Source organism: Urocitellus parryii, chromosome 8 (genome assembly GCF_045843805.1).
Source record: "Urocitellus parryii isolate mUroPar1 chromosome 8, mUroPar1.hap1, whole genome shotgun sequence".
Classification (NCBI taxonomy): domain Eukaryota; kingdom Metazoa; phylum Chordata; class Mammalia; order Rodentia; family Sciuridae; genus Urocitellus; species Urocitellus parryii.
In genome coordinates this window covers 113,715,566-113,734,260 of record NC_135538.1, presented here as the reverse complement: position 1 = coordinate 113,734,260, position 18,695 = coordinate 113,715,566, and the positions used below count along the sequence as shown (strand labels likewise).

Sequence of the window (18,695 nt, the reverse complement as noted above, 5' to 3'; positions counted from 1 at the left end):
TGGGATATAGCACCTTGGCCATTACAAAAAGTAAATCACTATCTTTAAAATTTATTGTGATAAGGAATATTAAAGTTACCATCCCTTCTCCCAGGAGAAGTACATCTGCCTGTGGCCCCCTGTAAACTGGAGGGTTTCCCTGGTCTCTGGGCCTGCCCACCTGGTTCACCTACAGCTCACCTCTTCCTCAGAAATGCTAACTGATATCATTTAATTCTTTTTTTGGTTCTGCCTTTTGTCAGAACTGCTCCTGAAAAAAGCCCAATGAAGACCCACAAGCCTAAAATGATGTGTAGACTTGGAAGATTAGAGCTCTGCAAATCTACCTGAGATGAAAATGGCTGTTAGATCCTCAAACAGCATTTACAGTCAGACCATACCCACGATTAACCACCAATAGCATTTTATTTGGAAATTTCTATGTATTACATAGGTATTTACTTCCTCTCATCCCTACTCCTACCCCAAAACTCATAAAAGATTAAAAAAAAAAAAAAAAAAGTACAAAAATCTCATCCGATTTCTCTAAAGTCTTAGGTTAAAAACATAAGCGGTGCTTTTCCTGGAGGGTGCTGCTCTGAGGAAAATGCGGTCCGTCCTGTGCTCACTACAGACTTCTTCTCCTTCTGGGGAAAAAATGGTCAATGCCTCAGCTTCCTTCTAATAAATTCCTTTCTCAATTATTAAACATTATCATTCCTCACTTGGCACCTTCTTAGAAACTTGATTGTTGGATGCATTTTTCATTTGGCAAAAATTCAATGTGGCTTTGTGTGGGATGTTTAAGCATAAGAAACAGCAGTGTTGATGTTCTGGTTCTGAGAGGGAAAACAGAGAGACGCATACGTTCCCTGGAAGAACAAATGCAGGAGATGAAGATGGGGTGTGCAGGGTTAACAGGGCTGACAGACACTACTCGGTTTGAATTCTGTGGCTGTCAGCTACCAGAGACTGCAGTGTAGGCTAGAATATAAATCTCTTCAAGAACAAGTTTGTTTAGGCTCTGTGAGATGACACAGCCTGCTTCATTTTGTTCCAAGTGTATCAGAGCAGACATGCACAGCAAGGAGAAGTATGGGTCATCCACAGGGGGCAGAAACCTGTAAATAAACATATGGAGGCATTTCTCCGAATGCCCCGTCAGTCCAGGCACTAGGTGAAGAAAGAGAAGCATTCTATTAAAGTACACTTCGATCCTAACTCACCCAAGGCCCCAGGCTTCCTTAGAGCCAATATATTCAAGGCCAAAATTAAGCTGAGTTACATGTCACCTGGAAGCTGGTTTGATGGGGCCACAGCAGAAGACTTGGCTTTGCCTGCGAGGCAGCGAGTCTACCCAGAAGGGTATGCCTTGATGATCTTCACGTCGTCCACAGGGCGGTCCTGGGAGTTTGTTTCCACCATTCCCACTCGATTTACCATTCCTATGCCCTGGCACACTCGGCCAAAAATGGTGTGTTTGCCATCAAGCCACTGGGTGGGGGCAAGAGTCACAAAGAACTGGCTGCCATTGGTGTCTGGCCCTGCATTGGCCATTGCAAGAATTCCAGCCCCTGGAGGGAAAAAGGAAGAGAGGAAAGAGTATGAATAAGTCTCATGGCTTCAGCTGCTACACCATTCTAGGGATGCAAAGAAGCATCCCTGGAATGTTCTGGTTGTCATCACTTACTGTCCAGCCCTAGATGACCTGTCTCTCTCAAAGCTGGTGCTCTGCCCCGCACAAAGCTGGTCACTGCACTCTACTCTGATGACCTTGTCTCCCCGTCCCCATCTACGTCCTAGCCTGGACCCTTGATGACCCCTGCTAACCCCTGGCCCATGTTACTGATTGCCTTCAGAAACCCAGCAAGGTCTTGTGTTTCTCTGAGGAAACCTTCAGTTTAGATGTCCTTTAGTCTACAACAGTGGTCTAGTAGTTAAGAGTCTAGAACACTTAAACCAAGACTCTGAACCACTGAGGACTCTGTGAGACGCCGTTTTATCTGTCAGAACTCTTTATGGCGCCATGTCTGGGCAGCAGCCTGGCACCATGCCACAGTGTCAGGCATTTACCTTGAATCACAGCCAAGAACCAAGCTTTCAAAATCTGCCCCCCCTTCCTAACCAGTTCAGCCAGATGATGCACTTACCAGTGAACTTCAAGTCTGGATGAAGTTCATCTTCAAACTGTTTGCCATAGATAGATGCACCACCTCGACCTGACAATTAGAAGATCAGAAATGAACCAGTCCCACAGCCCCCCTTACAGCAAGAAGGACAGCCAGAGTCCAGGGATTTGTCCAAGTACAGGGAAGAAAAGGAGCAGTTCTAGCCCCATGCTAGATATATTACAACTACCGAATCAAGTACTAACACAGCATATTCAAATCACTGTTTTCATTCAGGTGAGACATTTCTTTTCAAAATAATAGTGTTTCCCCCTGCTTACTAAATTAATACATGTTCACTGTCAAAAATGCAGAAAACACAACCTTATCAAAAGAAAATAGAAGTCCCCTAGAATATAATCATTTACAGATTTCTCTCATTCATAATCTGACATAGTAAGAGGTTTCCTGACATTTAACATTTTTATTAGCATTTTTGTGGAAATGCCCCAAGCCCTAACCCTGTGCCCATCACTGACGCTGCCATCAATCAGCACTCTTCCCTGCCGAGCTTAGATTTGCCTATAAATCCTTATCAATCGGGGTTGGGGATTTAGCCCAGTGGCAGAGCGCTTGCCTAGCATGCGTAAGGCCCTGGGTTCGGTCCTCAGCCCTGTAAAAAACAATTACTAAAAAAGTATAAAAAAATACAAAAAAGGATTTAAAAGACCAAAAAAAAAAAAAAAAAATCCTTATCAATCCACAACTCCAGTTAGCCATTATTGGAGGATCAGAAAAGATAGCAAGGAGTTAAAATCTGTTTGCTACCCTTAACCTAGATTATGGAAAATAAAATTCACCTAAGTTGCCAGGTGCAGTGGCACATGCCTGTAATCCAAGCTACTCAGAAAGCCGAGGCAAGAGGGTCACAAGTTTGAGGCCAGCCTCAGCAACTTAGCGAGACCCTGCCTCAAAATAAGAGAATCAAAAATTCATCTTTTTCAAACTTATCCAGCTTAAGGAGAAATAGGGACAATGGTAAGTGGTGATGTGGCAGAAAGGAATATTAAAATGGCAGAGTTCACTGAGGGGACAAGTAGTGTACAGTCAAGGGAAAATGAAAAAACAAAGGCCTGGGAACGATCTGCAGCAAAGTCACTATCAAATGCTATTTATACTATATTCACAGTAGGTTCTTAGAGCGAAAGGATATAAATTAAATATGGTTTTCTTTTCTCTTTTCTTCTCACCCCCGTCCCCATATGGGGAACTGAACCTAGGGGCACTCGTCCACCAAGCTACAGCCTTAGCTCTTCCTCCTTTTTTTTTTTTTTTTTAAATTTTATTTTGAGACAGGGTCTTGCTATCTCTGGCCTCAAACTTGTGCTCCTCCTGCCTCAGCCTCCAGAGTAAACAGGATTACAGGCGTGCACCACTGTACACAGCAATATGGTTTTCTCAAAGGAAAACAGCCACAATAGGGGGGCAGCTTTCCCAGCCAACGTTGGTCAATTACATAGTCAACCTTATTGTACCACTGGTTCATCCAAGTTGGCCAAGCAGAACAAAATAGCCTGGAACAAAGCGAACACTGGATTTATTAGCTTTCTCTGCTTGCCTGGAAGCCGGCTCTCCTCCTTTTACAGCCAGCTATAAAAGGAGCAAGATTCTGTACCAAGTTCACCCTAGGCTCCTGGTCATGGCTGCTGCCTTTCCACAGCAGGTAAAAGACAAAAATTCTCTGCTTCACCTTTCAGGTTGTTCCACCACAGGGAGCCTGTCAAGGTCCCTGTTGGGAACAAAACACTGTTCTCATGCAAAGAAGAATGGGGTGAATCCTAACCCTCTGGGGGAAACCTCCCACCTAGCCCAAGGTTTTTCCTGGCCCTGGAAAATTACTGAACTATACCAAACTATGTAAAAATTCATCCCCCAAATTGTACCTTGCCAGTATACTTCCAAACAGCACTTATGTAACCCATGTGTTCTGGCTCATCCCCTTCTTTGCTCTGCCCTAGGGCAGTCACAAAGAGTAAGGCTCTAGCCTTGAAAGTGTGAACTCTGCAAACTGATAGCTGCCAGATGAAACCTCCAGGCCTCTGCCCTCTAGGAACTGAAAACCATCACCAAAAGCACCACAAACAAGAGCCAGAGAAAGTCAGAGGTGGGGATGGGGCCTTGAAGCCCTCAGGAGACAAGAATAGAGAGAATGGAGGCCCCTTCTGAATCACTAGGCCTGGTAGGACCAACTGGGACTAGCTTGGCCCCACAGCATCACTTACTCATAATCTGTTATCTTTTCATAACCCGATTCAACTCAGTAGGGTTTGCAGCAAAATGTCAGAAAGACAAACAAATCCAATCCAAACATTCATCTGGGCATGCGGAGCAGGGGAGAGGCGGCAGGAGCAGGGAGTGATGACAGAGTTCTCCGGTGCAGGAAACACTCCACAGACACCAATGACCAGTTAGAAAGCCAACACTCTGGACGCTCAGCAGGCTGTGTGCTGCTCTAATACACAGACAACTGAAGTCGGCACACACCTGCCTCCTAAGCCTGTACTTCAAGGTTCAATTTTCCTCTTCTGCCTGCCCTGTTAAACACAGCTACCCAAAGTATACAATTCAGACACACCAAAGACACAAAGAATAATATGACAATGAGGTCCCCACCTGCCCCAAGAAATAAAGTGTAACAAATCAGATCCCAGCACACACCCTGCTGCATCCCTCCCACCCCCTCACTCTCCTAAAAGCTAATAACTGCTTCCAAAAAATCACTTTCCATGCATTTTCTTTTTCACTAAAAAGATATTACTGTTTTGTGTGACTTTTAACTTTCTTGTATGATAGTATACTCTGTGGATCTTTCTACAATTAGCTATTTTATTCCTCACTGTGGGGCTCATCTACTCTTCTTGTAGTTCTCTATGGCGCTTATCCCACGGCATGATTGTGACACCGTCTCACCGCTTCTTGTGTTGATTAACACGGAGGCTCTTTGCAGTGTTTTCGCTATTGTCAACTGTGCTGTAATCATCGTCCCCATACTGTCTCCCAAACACAAGTGTAAGAGCTCTCCAAGACGTGACCTCCTGGGGATATGCAGGGTCACGGCTGAGGGTTTCATCATTACTCGATTTTTCTGTCTGGTCCATGGGGATGAACCAGTGTGCACCCGGCCACAGTGCTCTCATGCTCACTCCACTGCCACAGGTCCTTCAGCCAACTTTCCAAAATATTTGTCAGTCTGAAGGGATGTTTTATCTTCCTTTTCCTTAAGTTGTGCAAACTTTCAAGTCGTCTGTGAACAGCCTCATTGACATTTTAAAATTTACATATCAATCTACCTTATGGATACTAACACTTTGTCAGTTAATGCTTTGCAAATACCTTCTCCAGGTTGACTTTTTTCCACTCTTTTAAGGGGACCTTCTATGCACAGAAATCTTTGCAGTTGATATATATATTTTTAAATCAAAAATGCTTTTTCTTATTCCCAAGACTCCTCCATTGCTCTTCTTCCTCACTGACTGGAAACCTCCCAAGAACTAGAGAGACATCTAAGACAAGGGATGTGCAGAGTGGTTTTACACAAAGATTACCGTACTTGGTGCTACTTGTCCCCACCCCTCCCATGACCTGATAACTGGACCACAGATTGATATACAGGCCCAAAGTCGCCATGGACAGGCAGTGACCCATAAGGAGGATCATGTGAAAGTTCTGCTTGGAGGGAACTCAACATTAGATGGCAAATGACCCAAGGCCTCTCTTCTGGCAAGAGAATCTAGTCACTTAGGTCACTTGTCCCCTGTACATCCCCACCTCCTCCACAGACTACTTCAATCTCCGACAAGGAAGGCAGGTACTGACCCGTTCCTTCTGCAGCCAGAGGTGACCAGAAGACCCAGCTCTGACTTATTGAAGGAAACAGAAGTGTGCCAAGTGGAAGTTCTGAGAAAGACACAATTTCTCTGATAAAAAACAGACATACATATTCCTTTGTGCTTTAGCCACAGCTCCTTCCCCATCTTCCTTCTTTGAAAGCAGGGTGACATCAGGAGCAGCAGCTGCCATCTTGCAACACCAAGACAACAGTCTGGGACCCAAGCCTAACACAGAAAAATGTCAAAGTGGAAAGCTGTGGCAAGCCCGTGCCCAACAACTCTGCTTGGGCAGGTGAAATCAATGACAAATGCTCACCTCTGGATGTTCTGTTACATGAGAAATATAAAACAGCCATTGTGGTTGAGTCTTCTGCTACTTGTAGCCCAAAGCACTGCTAACCGACACATCACTTTGTTAGTAACAAAGCAGGAAGAGGAACAGACTTCTGGATCATCCCTGCAAATGCCAGGTACCTCATCTATCATGAGAAATAATGCCAGGGCTCTGCAGGAGGCTTTGAAGCTCTTACTTGCCTTTGGGGTCACACATTCCAATTCCAGTTGTGACTATACCACTCACTATTTAACCTTAAGTAAGGTAGTTAACTTCTATAAAAAATGAGACAAGCACAGGAGTTGTGTAATGTATAACATGAAGTAAACACAGGGTAGCATCAGTGATGACGACCCGATCTAACCAAGGGAACCTGAGTATTTTTCACAAAAGGCAGCTGCAGTCATGATTAGTAGGACACCTTGGACAGCAGTCTGGTGGATGATTCCACCAGTTTTGTCCTCAAAACTCTACCATTCCTTGCTACTTGTTAAAGACAGCCTTGCTTCCTATTCTGCTGAGCAAAAGCAAGTATTCAGAAGGGAACTTTCAAGTCTCTCACCACCAAATGACTCCCTCCCCTGGCCTCCACCCTTCTCTCCTTTCCTGCACCACTGAGTCACGGCGTGAACCAACTGTTCCCAGCACCATCCCACCACCTGCTCAGCCCCATTCACTTTGAAAGAACTGGAGAACTACAATGTCCCCTCTCCTGTTATCAAATTTTCTTCTTTTAACACATCATTCCTGTCAGCACAAAACCATGGTATTGATATTTCCTATCTTAAAAACAAAACTCCCCCTCCACATTCCCATTTCCCTGGACCCGTCAGACACTGCCGGAAAATCTGCCGACACTTGGTATTTCCATGTCCTCTCTTCCCGCTCTCTTCTGACCAGGCTTCATGCAGACTTGCCTCCTTCACTCCACTGAAGCTGCTCTCGCCAAGGTCACCAGTGACTTCCTGCTATGAATGCAGGAAGGGCTCCCTTGACTCGTTCCTCAGGCATCATCAGGCAGCTGATGGCCCCCTTCTTGAGGTTTCCAAAACTCCTGTCCTCCTGGGGTTCCTCCTTCCCCCTTTTCTCCTATGGGTCCCTTCTCTTCCCTGCTCCCTCCACCAGCAGCTGTCTCTGTGCAGACTCACCCTTCCAACTCCGGATCCCTCTCCCTTTGACTTTCCCCAATGAGCTAGTCCAATGGATGTCTCAACTGTCCCCCTCTGCCCGGTGTCTGATTCCCTGCGGACACACTAACAGCTGCTATCGCCATGGTCCAAACCACAACCACCTCTAGCTCTGATAACAAGAGCTCCCCTCAGTTCTCCTTGCTCCCCTCTTTCCTCAGAGGTCTCTTCTTCACAAAGCTGGGGGATCCTTTTACAGTGAGTGCAGGGCTGGGGCTGGGGCTCGGGCTCAGTGGTAGAGCGCCTGCCTAGCACGCGTCAGGCACTGGGTTTGGTCCACAGCACCACGTTAAAAAAACAAAACAACCAAATAAAGGTACTGTGACCATCTACAACTAAAAATATTAAAAATAAATAAATAAAAATAAAATGAGTCCAATCCTGGCACTCCCCTGTTTGGAATCCTCCATCAACTCTTCTTCACACGGAGAACAAGATCACTGTCCCCAGCTCAGCCTAGACTCTCCAACCTCTCCACAGTCATCTCCTGCTACCACCACTGCCCTCTCTGCTCCACCCACACTGGCCCTCAGCGGTTCCTGCCAAGCACAGGAGGCGAGGCCTCAGGCTGCTGCTCCCTTTGGAGTGTCCTTGTCCCTGGCACTTAGTCTCATGGCTCACTACTTCACATATTCAGAGCTCTGCCACCTTATCAGAGAGGGCTTGCCTAATCACATTATCTCAAACAGCACCTCATCACCCTCTAGGCCAGGGGGGTTACCCTTTGGGACACTGTGTAATCTCTGGAGGTATTTTTGGTTGTCACAACTGAAAGGTACTGTTGTCATCTATCTAGCGGGCAGAGGCCAGGCATGTGGCTCAACACTCTTCAGTGCTCAGGACAGACCACCACAGAGAATTATCCAGCCCAGATCAACAATGCCAAGGCGGAGAAACCCTGCTCCACCCCTTGTAGTTTTTTTTTAATTTTTTTGGTGCTGGGGATTAAACCCGTGGCCCTGTGCATGCGAGGGAAGCACTCCACCAACTGAGCTGTAGCCTCAGCCCTCTACCCCTTGAAGTAATTATGTTTTCCATATCATCTGTCACAACCTGAAAGTATGGCATGTACTTATTCATTCATATCCTGTCTTTCCCAGGAGTTCCACAAGTTGCTGTATCCCCAGCAATGCCAGGCCTATGGAAAAATCCAAGACATTTGTTAAATGAATTAACAAAAATAAGTATCACACCTTTTTTGAGCTCCTATTTTCTATTAAGCCTGTGCTAACCATTTTACAAACATCAGATCATTTGTTACTCACAATAACCTCAAGAGATAAGCACAACCGCATTCCCCAGCTATAGATAAGAAGGCAGCAAGGTTGCTGGACTTGTTTATGTCTTATGAGTGTTCATGTAAAGCCAGGATTTAAGTCCAAGTCTACCCATCTCTGCCCTTCATTTTGATACTACACTACCACATATCACAGTTGGGTTAAACTTTTCACATATTTTTTTCTTATTTACCCCAGACTCAAGACTCTCAAATGAGCCAGGCACAGTGGCACACACCTCTGGGGAGGCTGAGGCAGGAGGATTGCAAGTTCAAGGTTAGTCTGGGCCATTTGGTGAGGTCCTGTTTCAAAATGAAAAATAATTAAAAAGGGGCTAGGGATGGAGCTCAGTGGTAAGGTGCCTCTAGATCCAATCCCCAGTACTGCAAACAAACAACAACAACAACAACAACAAAAACCCAAACGGCCCCTGAGTCATGCTGGATCATCTTCTCTCCATTTCTCAGGGTTACAATTCCACACTTCCTTCAAGACCCTCTTCAGTCCGTTCCCCTGCCCAACTAATCCCACTCCACTGCACTGGTTCCCTTATGAATTATTCCTACCTGCTGCGTACACATAATCCATACCAGGCCACCCTAACATTTGCATATTAATTATATAGCTACCTTCTAGTTATTTCTTAAAATGCATAGCTTATTTCCTGGCAGGCCTGGGAGCTCTGCAAGGGAAAAAAAAAACGTGGTTTCTAATGCCTAAGCACTCCTCATAGGCCCTGGAATAGCAGAGGACACCCCGCAGACTCAGCAAATATTCATCAAATGAATAAAACTAACAGTGAGCTCACTGTTCAACGGGATAAATTTCAGGTGTTCCTGGGGCTACTCAGAAGAGAGGAAATCAGTGCAAGGGTGAGGCATAGGATAATCAGCATATAATTAATCATCAAATCACAGCAGCTGGCGAGCACCGTGGGGCCAAGTGCTGAACATCAGAACCTCAAGGAAGAACTCCATAGGATGTTAAGCCTAAAGAGGAGGACAGGAAGAGGTTAGTAGAAAGAGGTAAAAGGCACACAGAAGGCTAAGAAAGTGCTAACACTGAGGTATCTTAATATGAGCATCTGAAGGCAGAAAAAGGAAATGAAGCAGGAAGTCAAAGGGTATTTGAGAAAGCATCTGGGAAAGATGTATCAGAAGACGACTGTGGAAAAAATGGTTCCAGGGTAGCCAAACAGGACAGCTGAAATGGCACACCAAATTACTGAAGATCCCAGGATGCCACACGCCACCCGAGATGTTTAGCAAAAAATGTGTCACCTACTCAGCAAGCAGGCATGATCCAGTGACCCAGGAAGGCCTACCTTCTGTTTGTTTTTTATCACAGACCTTCTGGCAGCTGCTCAAACACTCATTATACTTGAGGCTGGATGCAGTTATTTGGAAATCTTCTTGTGATTCAATTTCATTAAAACTGTATCATGGAAATGTGACATTAGGAAGGATCACAAACCAAGTACAAAAATACAGGGGAGCTCTGGCATGAGCAACTCGTGTCTGAGTCATTTCCGATTCTTATACACTAACCACAGACTTCTCAGTTCATTGGTGTTATGAATTAAAATTCATTTCATTATCGCAATGCGAGGAAGAAAGGAAGAAGACAGGAAGAGGTCACTGAGGTACTGGCAGAACGTTTTCAGATAAAGTGGACTGAGGGAGGATTAGACTCTACCTCCACTCAATAACCAGAGAAGGGAACAGAGAATGATGAAAATTTAAAAATCCAAAAGTTCACCAGCATCAGCCAAATAAAGAAAACGAACATTCTAAAAATTCTGAAAAGAGTCAGCCAAGAAAAGAAATAGAAGACTCTCCTGCCTGCACTACCTAAGGTCATAACAGGAAAGGAGTGTCCTCCTGAGAATTCCCACAGATACCCTCCAACTCTGAGAAGCCAGCAGAGGGAATGACCCAGCGACCCCGACACAGCGTGGCACAGCCCTGGAGGGCAGTCACCCACATACATCCCAGGGCTGGCCACCTTCTAGGGCACTTGAGGGATGGATGAGTCGGAGTGGAGGCAGAAGGTCACCACTGGCTGGTAGAGAAAGCCCTGGGACAGGGTTTGGGGAGTCTGAAAGGCAGATCAGAGGCAAGCCCTTCCACAAGAGGCTCCCCAACGCTCTTCAGGCTAGGAGAAGATGGAGACGAGAACCCTAGCATTTGGAGTGGGGGAAACATCTGGCCCACATATATGGGGAGAATGACAGGAAACTCCACTTACACTGTCCCTGAGCAGAGGAAGGCAGGCCCAACACAGGTGCGAAAATTAACCGGCACAGAAACTGCAAACAAACCACAACAAATGGGAGGACAGAAAGAGGAAAGGGAGGAAGGACAAAATACTTCAGGAACTCAGCGCGGGAGAAAATGTCCTGAGAAGTGGCTTCTCTATGGCTGTCAAGATACAATGATTTAGTAGGAATGAGAATCAAATAAAACTAAAGCTCAAAGAGAAGACAACAAATCACAGAGTAAGGTGAAAAGATGGCAGCGCTAAGGACACAAATTGAGATCCAATAGATACCAATAAAGAGGTAATAAATAAATTAGAGCAGCAAAGAACAGACATGACTGAAAACTGAGTGAGGCAGAGTGAGGGTTTGGGACTCTTTTAGTAAAGGTAGCGCAGAAAGAGAAAAGCCATCTTTTTCCCACAAAAGAAATGTGAGGCTGGGGCTCAGCGGTAGAGCGCTTGCCTAGCACATGGGAGGCCCTGGGTTCCATCCTCAGCACCACCTAAAAATAAATAAATAAAATAAAGGTATTGTGTCCATCTACAACTAAAAAAATATATATTAAAAAGAAAAAAGAAATTTCCCTTTGAATCAAAGGAAGGAGTAAATCTGACCTCAGAATTTTCCAAAACTGTACTCAAACCCAGAAGGCAATGGATCAGAATCGTCTGAAAAGATATAAGGCAATGAATGTGGCCCAAGAATAATACTATACCTAGTCATGGTCTTTTTCAAGTATAAAGGGAATATGCAGAAATTCACAAACAACTGGGTGAAGGAAGGCCTGAAATTCCAGTGACTCTGGGAGGTTGAGAGAGGCTGAGGTAGGATGGAAAGTTTACGGCCAGCCTTAGCAACTTAGTGAGATGTCTCAAAATAAAAACTTAAAAAGGTTGGGATATAGCTCAGTGGTAAACCACCCCTGGGTTCAATCCCTGTACCGAAATAAATACAGAAAATTCTCAAACAGAAGCCAATTAAAAAATATAATAACCTCCAGCTCTTGCAATAAAAACCAATAGATAAGAAATCTTGCTGGGTGGGTGCCATAAAGCCCATAATCCCAGCAGTTTAGGAGGCTGAGGCAGGAGAATCACAAGTTCAAAGCCACCCTTAGCAATTTAGCGAGACCCAGTCTCAAAATTTAAAAAAGAAAAGAAAAAGAAGACACAAAATCCTTTCCTCTAGCACATGTGAAGATATCAAAGTGGTGGGCACAGAACCCCTGAAATAGAATGCACACTGTAGCTGAGTTACAGTATAGACAACAAAATAAAACTACCAACAAAAATTAGGAATAAGAAACTTTTAATTACTAATTGCCTCATCTTTCATAGAGGAAGTCAGTTTTTTCAGTTAAAAAAATATAGTTAAATATATACAAAATTAAAAGAAACAAAATCAAATATACACAAAGTTACATATACCACTATTTGTTTTAAAAATAGCATACAGATGGTGTTCACACATGAAGGCTGAGTAGGAATGATGTCAGTAGAACAGGGACATCGGACATCGCCTTGGTTCACGTGCAACAGGATGCAGGATACACTCCCCAGCTGCACCCAGCTGCATGCCACATGCCCAAGCAGGAGGCAGTACTGCACTCCACCATCTCCCAACCACCGTATCATGGCCACAAGCTCAGGTATGCTCCCAGAGGAAGGGCCAGGGACATTACATGTGTGGCCCTGAACTAAGAGGGACTTAAACCATTACACTATCATGCTTAAAAAAAAAAAAAAAAAGCATAAAGAAATATCCCATTCTCTTGAAATTATCTATGCTAAATGGTTATCCATTCATCCTTTGTTTTTTGGTGCAGGGGACTGAACCTACGGCCTTGAGCAAGTGTTCCACCACTAAGCTACAGACCCAGCCTTCCCTGCATACTCCTAACTAGATATCTGAAAAGAAAGACATCTAGAATGGTGCCTCCAAAAGCCAACAGTGTGCATTTCTCAGCAGAAGGATATTAGGAGATAAGACAATAGTGGTTAGAAAGTTTTAGGAGCTTTGCTTTTGAGCAATTTTTCTTTTTTTCCTGTGTATTTTGTATTTTTTAAAAATATTTATTGTTTAGTTGTAGTTGGACACAATACCTTTACATTATTTATGTACTTATTTATATGCAGGACCGAGGATTGAACCCAGGGCCTTGCACATGCTAGGCGAGCACTCTACCGCTGAGCCACAACCCCAGCCCCACGTATTTTGTATTTTTGAAATGTGTCCATGTACATTAAAAAAAGGGTTAGTTCTGACATAAAGGATAATTAAGAATGGCAAAGAATAATAAGAGTGTGACAAGATTCTGCACAGAGAAAACCAAGACTGTTTAAAGGCAAAAGAACAGGAATTAGCAGACAACAAGCAAATTGAGAAGCAAGGGTTTTGAAATGAGTAAGCATTCCACCCGTTTCGCTAATAAAGCCCACTTAAAATCCACAAGTTCCAAATTCATATCTTTATGGCAGCTCTTTCCTTGGACTCCAAACTCATATCCAACTACTTATTCAACATTCCTGAAGATTACTGAGTATTTCAAATAGAATGTGTCCAAAACTAAATTCTTGATCTTTCTCCTCCAAATCTGCTTCTCTACCAGCCTGCTCCATTTCACTATTCAGGTTAAAATCTTTGAAGTCATCCTTGACCATTTCCTTCTCTCACACCACTTGTCCAATCTGTCAACAAATCCCATCAGCTCTATCTAAAACTAATCTGAATCCAGCTAGGCACGGTGGCACACTCCTGTAGTCGCAGAGACTTCAAAGGCCAGCCTTCGAAGAGGATTGCAAGTTTGAGGCCAGCCTCAGCAACTAAGGGAGGCCCTAAGCAACTTAGTGAGATCCTGTTTCAAAATAAAAATTTTTTTTTTTTTTTTTGAGAATTTTTAATATTTATTTTTTAGTTCTCGGCGGACACAACATCTTTGTTGGTATGTGGTGCTGAGGATCGAACCCGGGCCGCACGCATGCCAGGCGAGCGCGCTACCGCTGAGCCACATCTCCAGCCCTCAAAATAAAAATTTAAAAAATTAAAAATAAATAAGTAATAAAAAGGATTGGGGTGTGACTTAGTGGTAAAGTACCCCTGGGTTCAATCTCTAGTATCAACCCCCCCACAAAAACAAACAAAAAGAAGCCTGAATCCAATGACTTTTCACCACCTTATCTATTAACAGCCTACTTCAACCATTTTTTGTAGACAGCAAACTCCTAACTGATCTTGGCTCCAATTCTTTTCCCTTCATCTGTTCTCCAGAGTGGTCCTTTTAAAACATATGTCAGATCATGTCATTCCTTTATCAAAACTCTAAACGGTTCCTATCTTACTCAAAATAAAACCCAAAGTCTCTACCAGTTTCTACAAGGTCTACATAGACTCCTGCCTCAGGGGCCCTGCACCTGCTCTTCAATTCACCCAGAATTTTCTCTCCTATCACAAGGTTCATTCTCTTTCCTCCTTCAGATCTCTGCTCCAATAACATCTCAAATCTTTGACTGTTTCTCTAAAATTGTATGCCCATACTCCTTTCCCAGTTCACTGAGAGCGGGAACTCTTTATTCACAGCTATCTCACCACAGCTAGAAAAGCATCTGACACAAAGCAGGAGCTCAATATCTGTTCAATGAAAGAGCCAATGAAGGAACCCAATATTTCACTCTTTTCAACATACTGTATATCTTTTTTTAAAATTTTAACTTTTGATTGATCAGACTGCTCTATGCGTCACTACAGTCTAAGCAAATATTATCTGTTCTTGCTGAAAAACACACAGAAGGTATGAAAACTATCATGCCCAGGAGTCAAAATTAGTTTCTGGTCAATTCCACATTTGTTTGGGGAAGGCAGGAATTGTCACTAAAATCAATCAACCCAGACCCACGTAAATGGGAAAGAAAACCCTGGCTGCCTTAGCACTCAGTTATGAGAGAAAGACCCAGAAACTAACGTTAGCTTCACTGTACCTGTCCCTGTTGGGTCACCGCCCTGGATCATGAAATCTTTGATGATTCTGTGGAATTTGGTGCCATTGTAGTAACCTCGACGAGCCAACTCAGCGAAGTTCTTACAGGTCTTCGGAGCATGCTTCCAGTACAGCTCCAGGACAATGATTCCCATGCTGCAAGGAAAAAGGACAACACAACACCAGTCGAGCACAAGATCACAAGCCAGGTGTGGCAGCACCCAACTGGAATCCCAGCGATTGGGAGGCTAAGGCAGAAGGACTGCAAGTTCAAGGCCAGCCTCAACAACTTAACAAGGCCTGTCTCAAAATAAAAAATAAAAAGGGCTAGAGATGTGACTTACTGCTTCAGGAAGTAAGGTCCAATCCTTGGAATCAAAATAACAACAACAACAACAGGCAGGGGCTGGGGTTGTAGCTCAGTGGTAGAGCGCTTGTCTCACATGCGTGAGACCCTGGGTTCAATCCCTAGCACCACATAAACAAATAAAAATAAAGATATTGTGTCCATCTATAACCAAAAAAGTATTTAAAAAAAAAAAAAAAAGAAGAGGAGGAGAAGGAAGAAGAGGAGGAAGAAGAAGAAGGAAAAAACCCAAGATCATGGCCAACAAAATATCATGGAGCTGCTCTAGGATTCTTTTATTTTGGGAACCTGGGATTGAACTCAGGGGCACTGGGGTACTTGGCCACTGGGCCACATCCCCAGCCCTTTATATATTTTATTAGAGACACGGTCTCACTGAGTTACTTAGCACTTCACTTTTTTTTTTTTTTTTGGTACCGGGGGTTGAACTTGGGGTACTCAACCACTGAGCCACATCCCCAGGGTCTCACTGAGGCTGGCTTTGAACTTTCGATTCTCCTGTCTCAGTCTCGCTGGGGCTGGGATTACAGGCATGCACCGCTGTGCCTGGCAAGGATTTTTTTTTTTTTTTTTAAAGAGAGAGTGAGAGAGGAGGGGGGGGGAGAGAGAGAGAGAGAGAGAGAGAGAGAGAGAGAGAGAGAGAGAATTTTTAATATTTATTTTTTAGTTCTCGGCAGACACAACATCTTTGTTGGTATGTGGTGCTGAGGATCGAACCCGGGCCGCATGCGCTAACGCTTGAGCCACATCCCCAGCCCTGGCAAGGATTTTTGATTTTCAATCTTGTAAGTCATGAAATTGTGATAACCACAAGATTTCATACTCAAACACAAGAACATAAATGCAAATAACACAAACACAGATGATCTCCTTTTAATAAAATATGCTGGGATTTCTGGTACTTCTTTTAGGAAAAAAAATCTTGTACTTAATTTGTAAATTTTATTAAAATTTTGTTAAAATGACATTAAATATAAATAAATCTGAAAAAAAAATTTTGTTCAGATTTATTTATATTTGCCTAAGTTTCTGGATAGAAGACACCATGTTTAGGCCACCATGCCCAACCTAAATTTTCCTATTTTTGATCCACATGAATAGATTACCTACCTTAATACCTTTTAGTAGAAAAATAAAACTGGGCATGGTGGTGCACACCTGTAATCAGAGGCTGAGGCAAGAGGATCCAAGTACAAGGCCAGCCTTGCCAACTTAGCAACACCCTGTCTCAAAAAATAAAAAGGTTTGGAGATGTAGCTCAGTGGTAAAGGGCTTGCCTATCATGTGCAAGGCCCTGAACTCAATCTCAGCAGCACACACACACACACACACACACACACACACACAAAGGTATAGTCTGTGTGTTTGGGAGGGCATAAAGTGAACACAAAACCTGATGACTTCAAACCTTTGCACCTACCCAATGTGATAAATGCTTTTTTTCCTCCCCAGTATTCCTAAGGATAATGAAGGTAGGAAAGGAGTCTTCTCCTACACATCATCACCCACCCAGACTTTTCTCCAAGAAAACTTATAAGTTTCTAAGGTTATAATATGTTCAAAGATGTTCATTTTAGTATTTGTCCTAGCAAACAAACAGAAGCAACTTAAATGTCCCTGAAAAAGAAAATTACTAAAATATGGAACTATCCATACTATGGAAAACTACATGTTGTCACTGAGAAAAAAAAATTAAAAAAAAAATCAAAATTACTGAAAAAAATATATGACCTATGGCCCCAATTTTGTTAAGAGGATAAAACACATCGATGGTTATACATACATTAAAAAAGATCTGGAGCCAGGTGGGTGGTAGCAGACCCCTGTAATCCCAGGGACTAGGGAGGCTGAGACAGGAGAATCACAAGTTCAAGACAAGCCTCAGCAACTTAAAGAGACCACAAGCAACTTTGTGAGACCCTTTCTCAAAATAAAAAATAAAAAGGGTTGGGGATGTGACTGAGCAGTAAAGTGCCCCCTGGGTTCAATCCCCAGGGCCCCTCCCCAAAAAATCTGGAGAGTTATTTAACAGTTAATAGGGGGGTAGGTTTATTTTGGGGGGGAGGATGACTTTTACTCCTTTTTATACCCCTATTTTGCTTAGATTGAATTTTCAACATATTCTGCAATTAAAAAAAAAATACTGACGAGAGACTTAAATTTCAAGTTGGGGCCTGCATAAAGTAAAATTTTGGCATATAAGATGAAGAAAAAGATGGTCAGTGCAAAAACACTACCAGCAAATACAGAGTGGGGCCCGAAAGAACTCTGCTCTGGTTGAAAGTAGCGGAGACAGTATCAGGCAGGGACCTTGGTTGGCTCCTGGCGGCTGATGGGGGAACAGCAGGTAAGCAAGGGCCAGAAGAGAAAAAAAGCCAGACTAGAAAGTTTTTATGCTCTCTCAGCAAGACGTTATTTAGAGTTTTTGAGAAGGATTCCCTCGTCCTACTTTGGAAAGATCACTGAGTTTCTTCCAAAGAGGCAAAGGAACGAATGGGGCTAAAGAATCTAGCAGGTGAGGCAAGAGGACCAGGATCCAAATGAGGTGCCCTCCACTTAATAGCTGTGTAGCTTGGATCTAATCTAAACTGTAGGAGAATTAAACTAAAATGTGATGGCACACATCAGAGGCATGGCACAAGCGGGTTGGTGCTTGGTCATACTGTTACCACCTCACTCTCTGATAGTGGGAAAAACGTGCTTCTTGTGCTTTCATAGTAATTTGTTCACACCACCGTGCAACGTGTCACGTAAGGTCTTACTGTAAGCTCCTAAAGGCAGGGATGCGACTTATCCACCTCTGTATTCCCAGATTCCAGATCCTACCTGCCTGGCCTTTGTTGAGTGAATGAATGAATGAATGAATGAATGAGGTGGAAGGAGGACGACAACCAGCAGCTGTCTCCGAAGTACTGGGATCAAACCCACAGCGTGAGCCCGTGCAGCGCTGGGCGCAGGCGTGGCGGTCCCCCGTCCGCCCTCAGGGGTCTTCTCCGCCGCCGCTTCCCGCTCTTTGACGTGAAGCCTGGCCTCTTGGGGCAGAGCGCGGGAAACCGAGCTCAAGGCGAGGCCCGGACTCCGCGTCGCCTCTGCCAGTCCAGCCGCAGGGACCGACCCCCGCCCTCTCACCTGGTCTCCAAGTAAACGTTGGGCGGCTGCCAGGAGTCTGGGGGAATGGCCGCCATAACGAAGCCGGCGGACTCCTCCTCTAGCAGTTGCTACTTCCGGCGATTTGCTGGGGACCCGCTGCTGCTGCGCACACTTCCGGTCCCCACTGCTCAACCCTTTGGATTCCAGGATTTAGGCGAATGGGACGAGGA

General features: G+C 44.1%; 1 protein-coding gene across 2 annotated transcripts; it reads right to left on the bottom strand.

The window, feature by feature from the left end:
• Positions 1-399: 399 nt before the first annotated feature.
• Positions 400-18,588, bottom strand: Ppil1 (peptidylprolyl isomerase like 1). 2 transcript variants are annotated; one of them, XR_013344144.1, is made up of 5 exons: positions 18,505-18,588; positions 15,010-15,164; positions 2,130-2,198; positions 1,272-1,553; positions 400-1,100 (listed from the first exon to the last, which is right to left on the bottom strand). XR_013344144.1 is itself a non-coding variant. In XM_077801789.1 (4 exons), exons 1-4 carry the CDS (start codon positions 18,558-18,560, stop codon positions 1,333-1,335), a joined length of 501 nt encoding a protein of 166 aa, XP_077657915.1. In that variant the 5' UTR covers positions 18,561-18,588; the 3' UTR covers positions 400-1,332. The 2 variants fall into 2 exon arrangements, 1 of the variants encoding a protein (XP_077657915.1); XM_077801789.1 differs by having other exon boundaries at positions 400-1,553.
• Between the last annotated feature and the right edge of the window lie 107 nt (positions 18,589-18,695).

Coding starts and splice junctions, on each gene's coding strand:
- Ppil1 (XM_077801789.1), bottom strand. CDS start 18,560: ATGGCGGCCATTCCCCCAGACTCCTGGCAGCCGCCCAACGTTTACTTG. Junction 15,165..18,504: donor AACGTTTACTTGGAGACCAG/GTGAGAGGGCGG, acceptor TTTTCCTTGCAG/CATGGGAATCATTGTCCTGG. Junction 1,554..2,129: donor TCCAGACTTGAAGTTCACTG/GTAAGTGCATCA, acceptor TTTTCCCTCCAG/GGGCTGGAATTCTTGCAATG.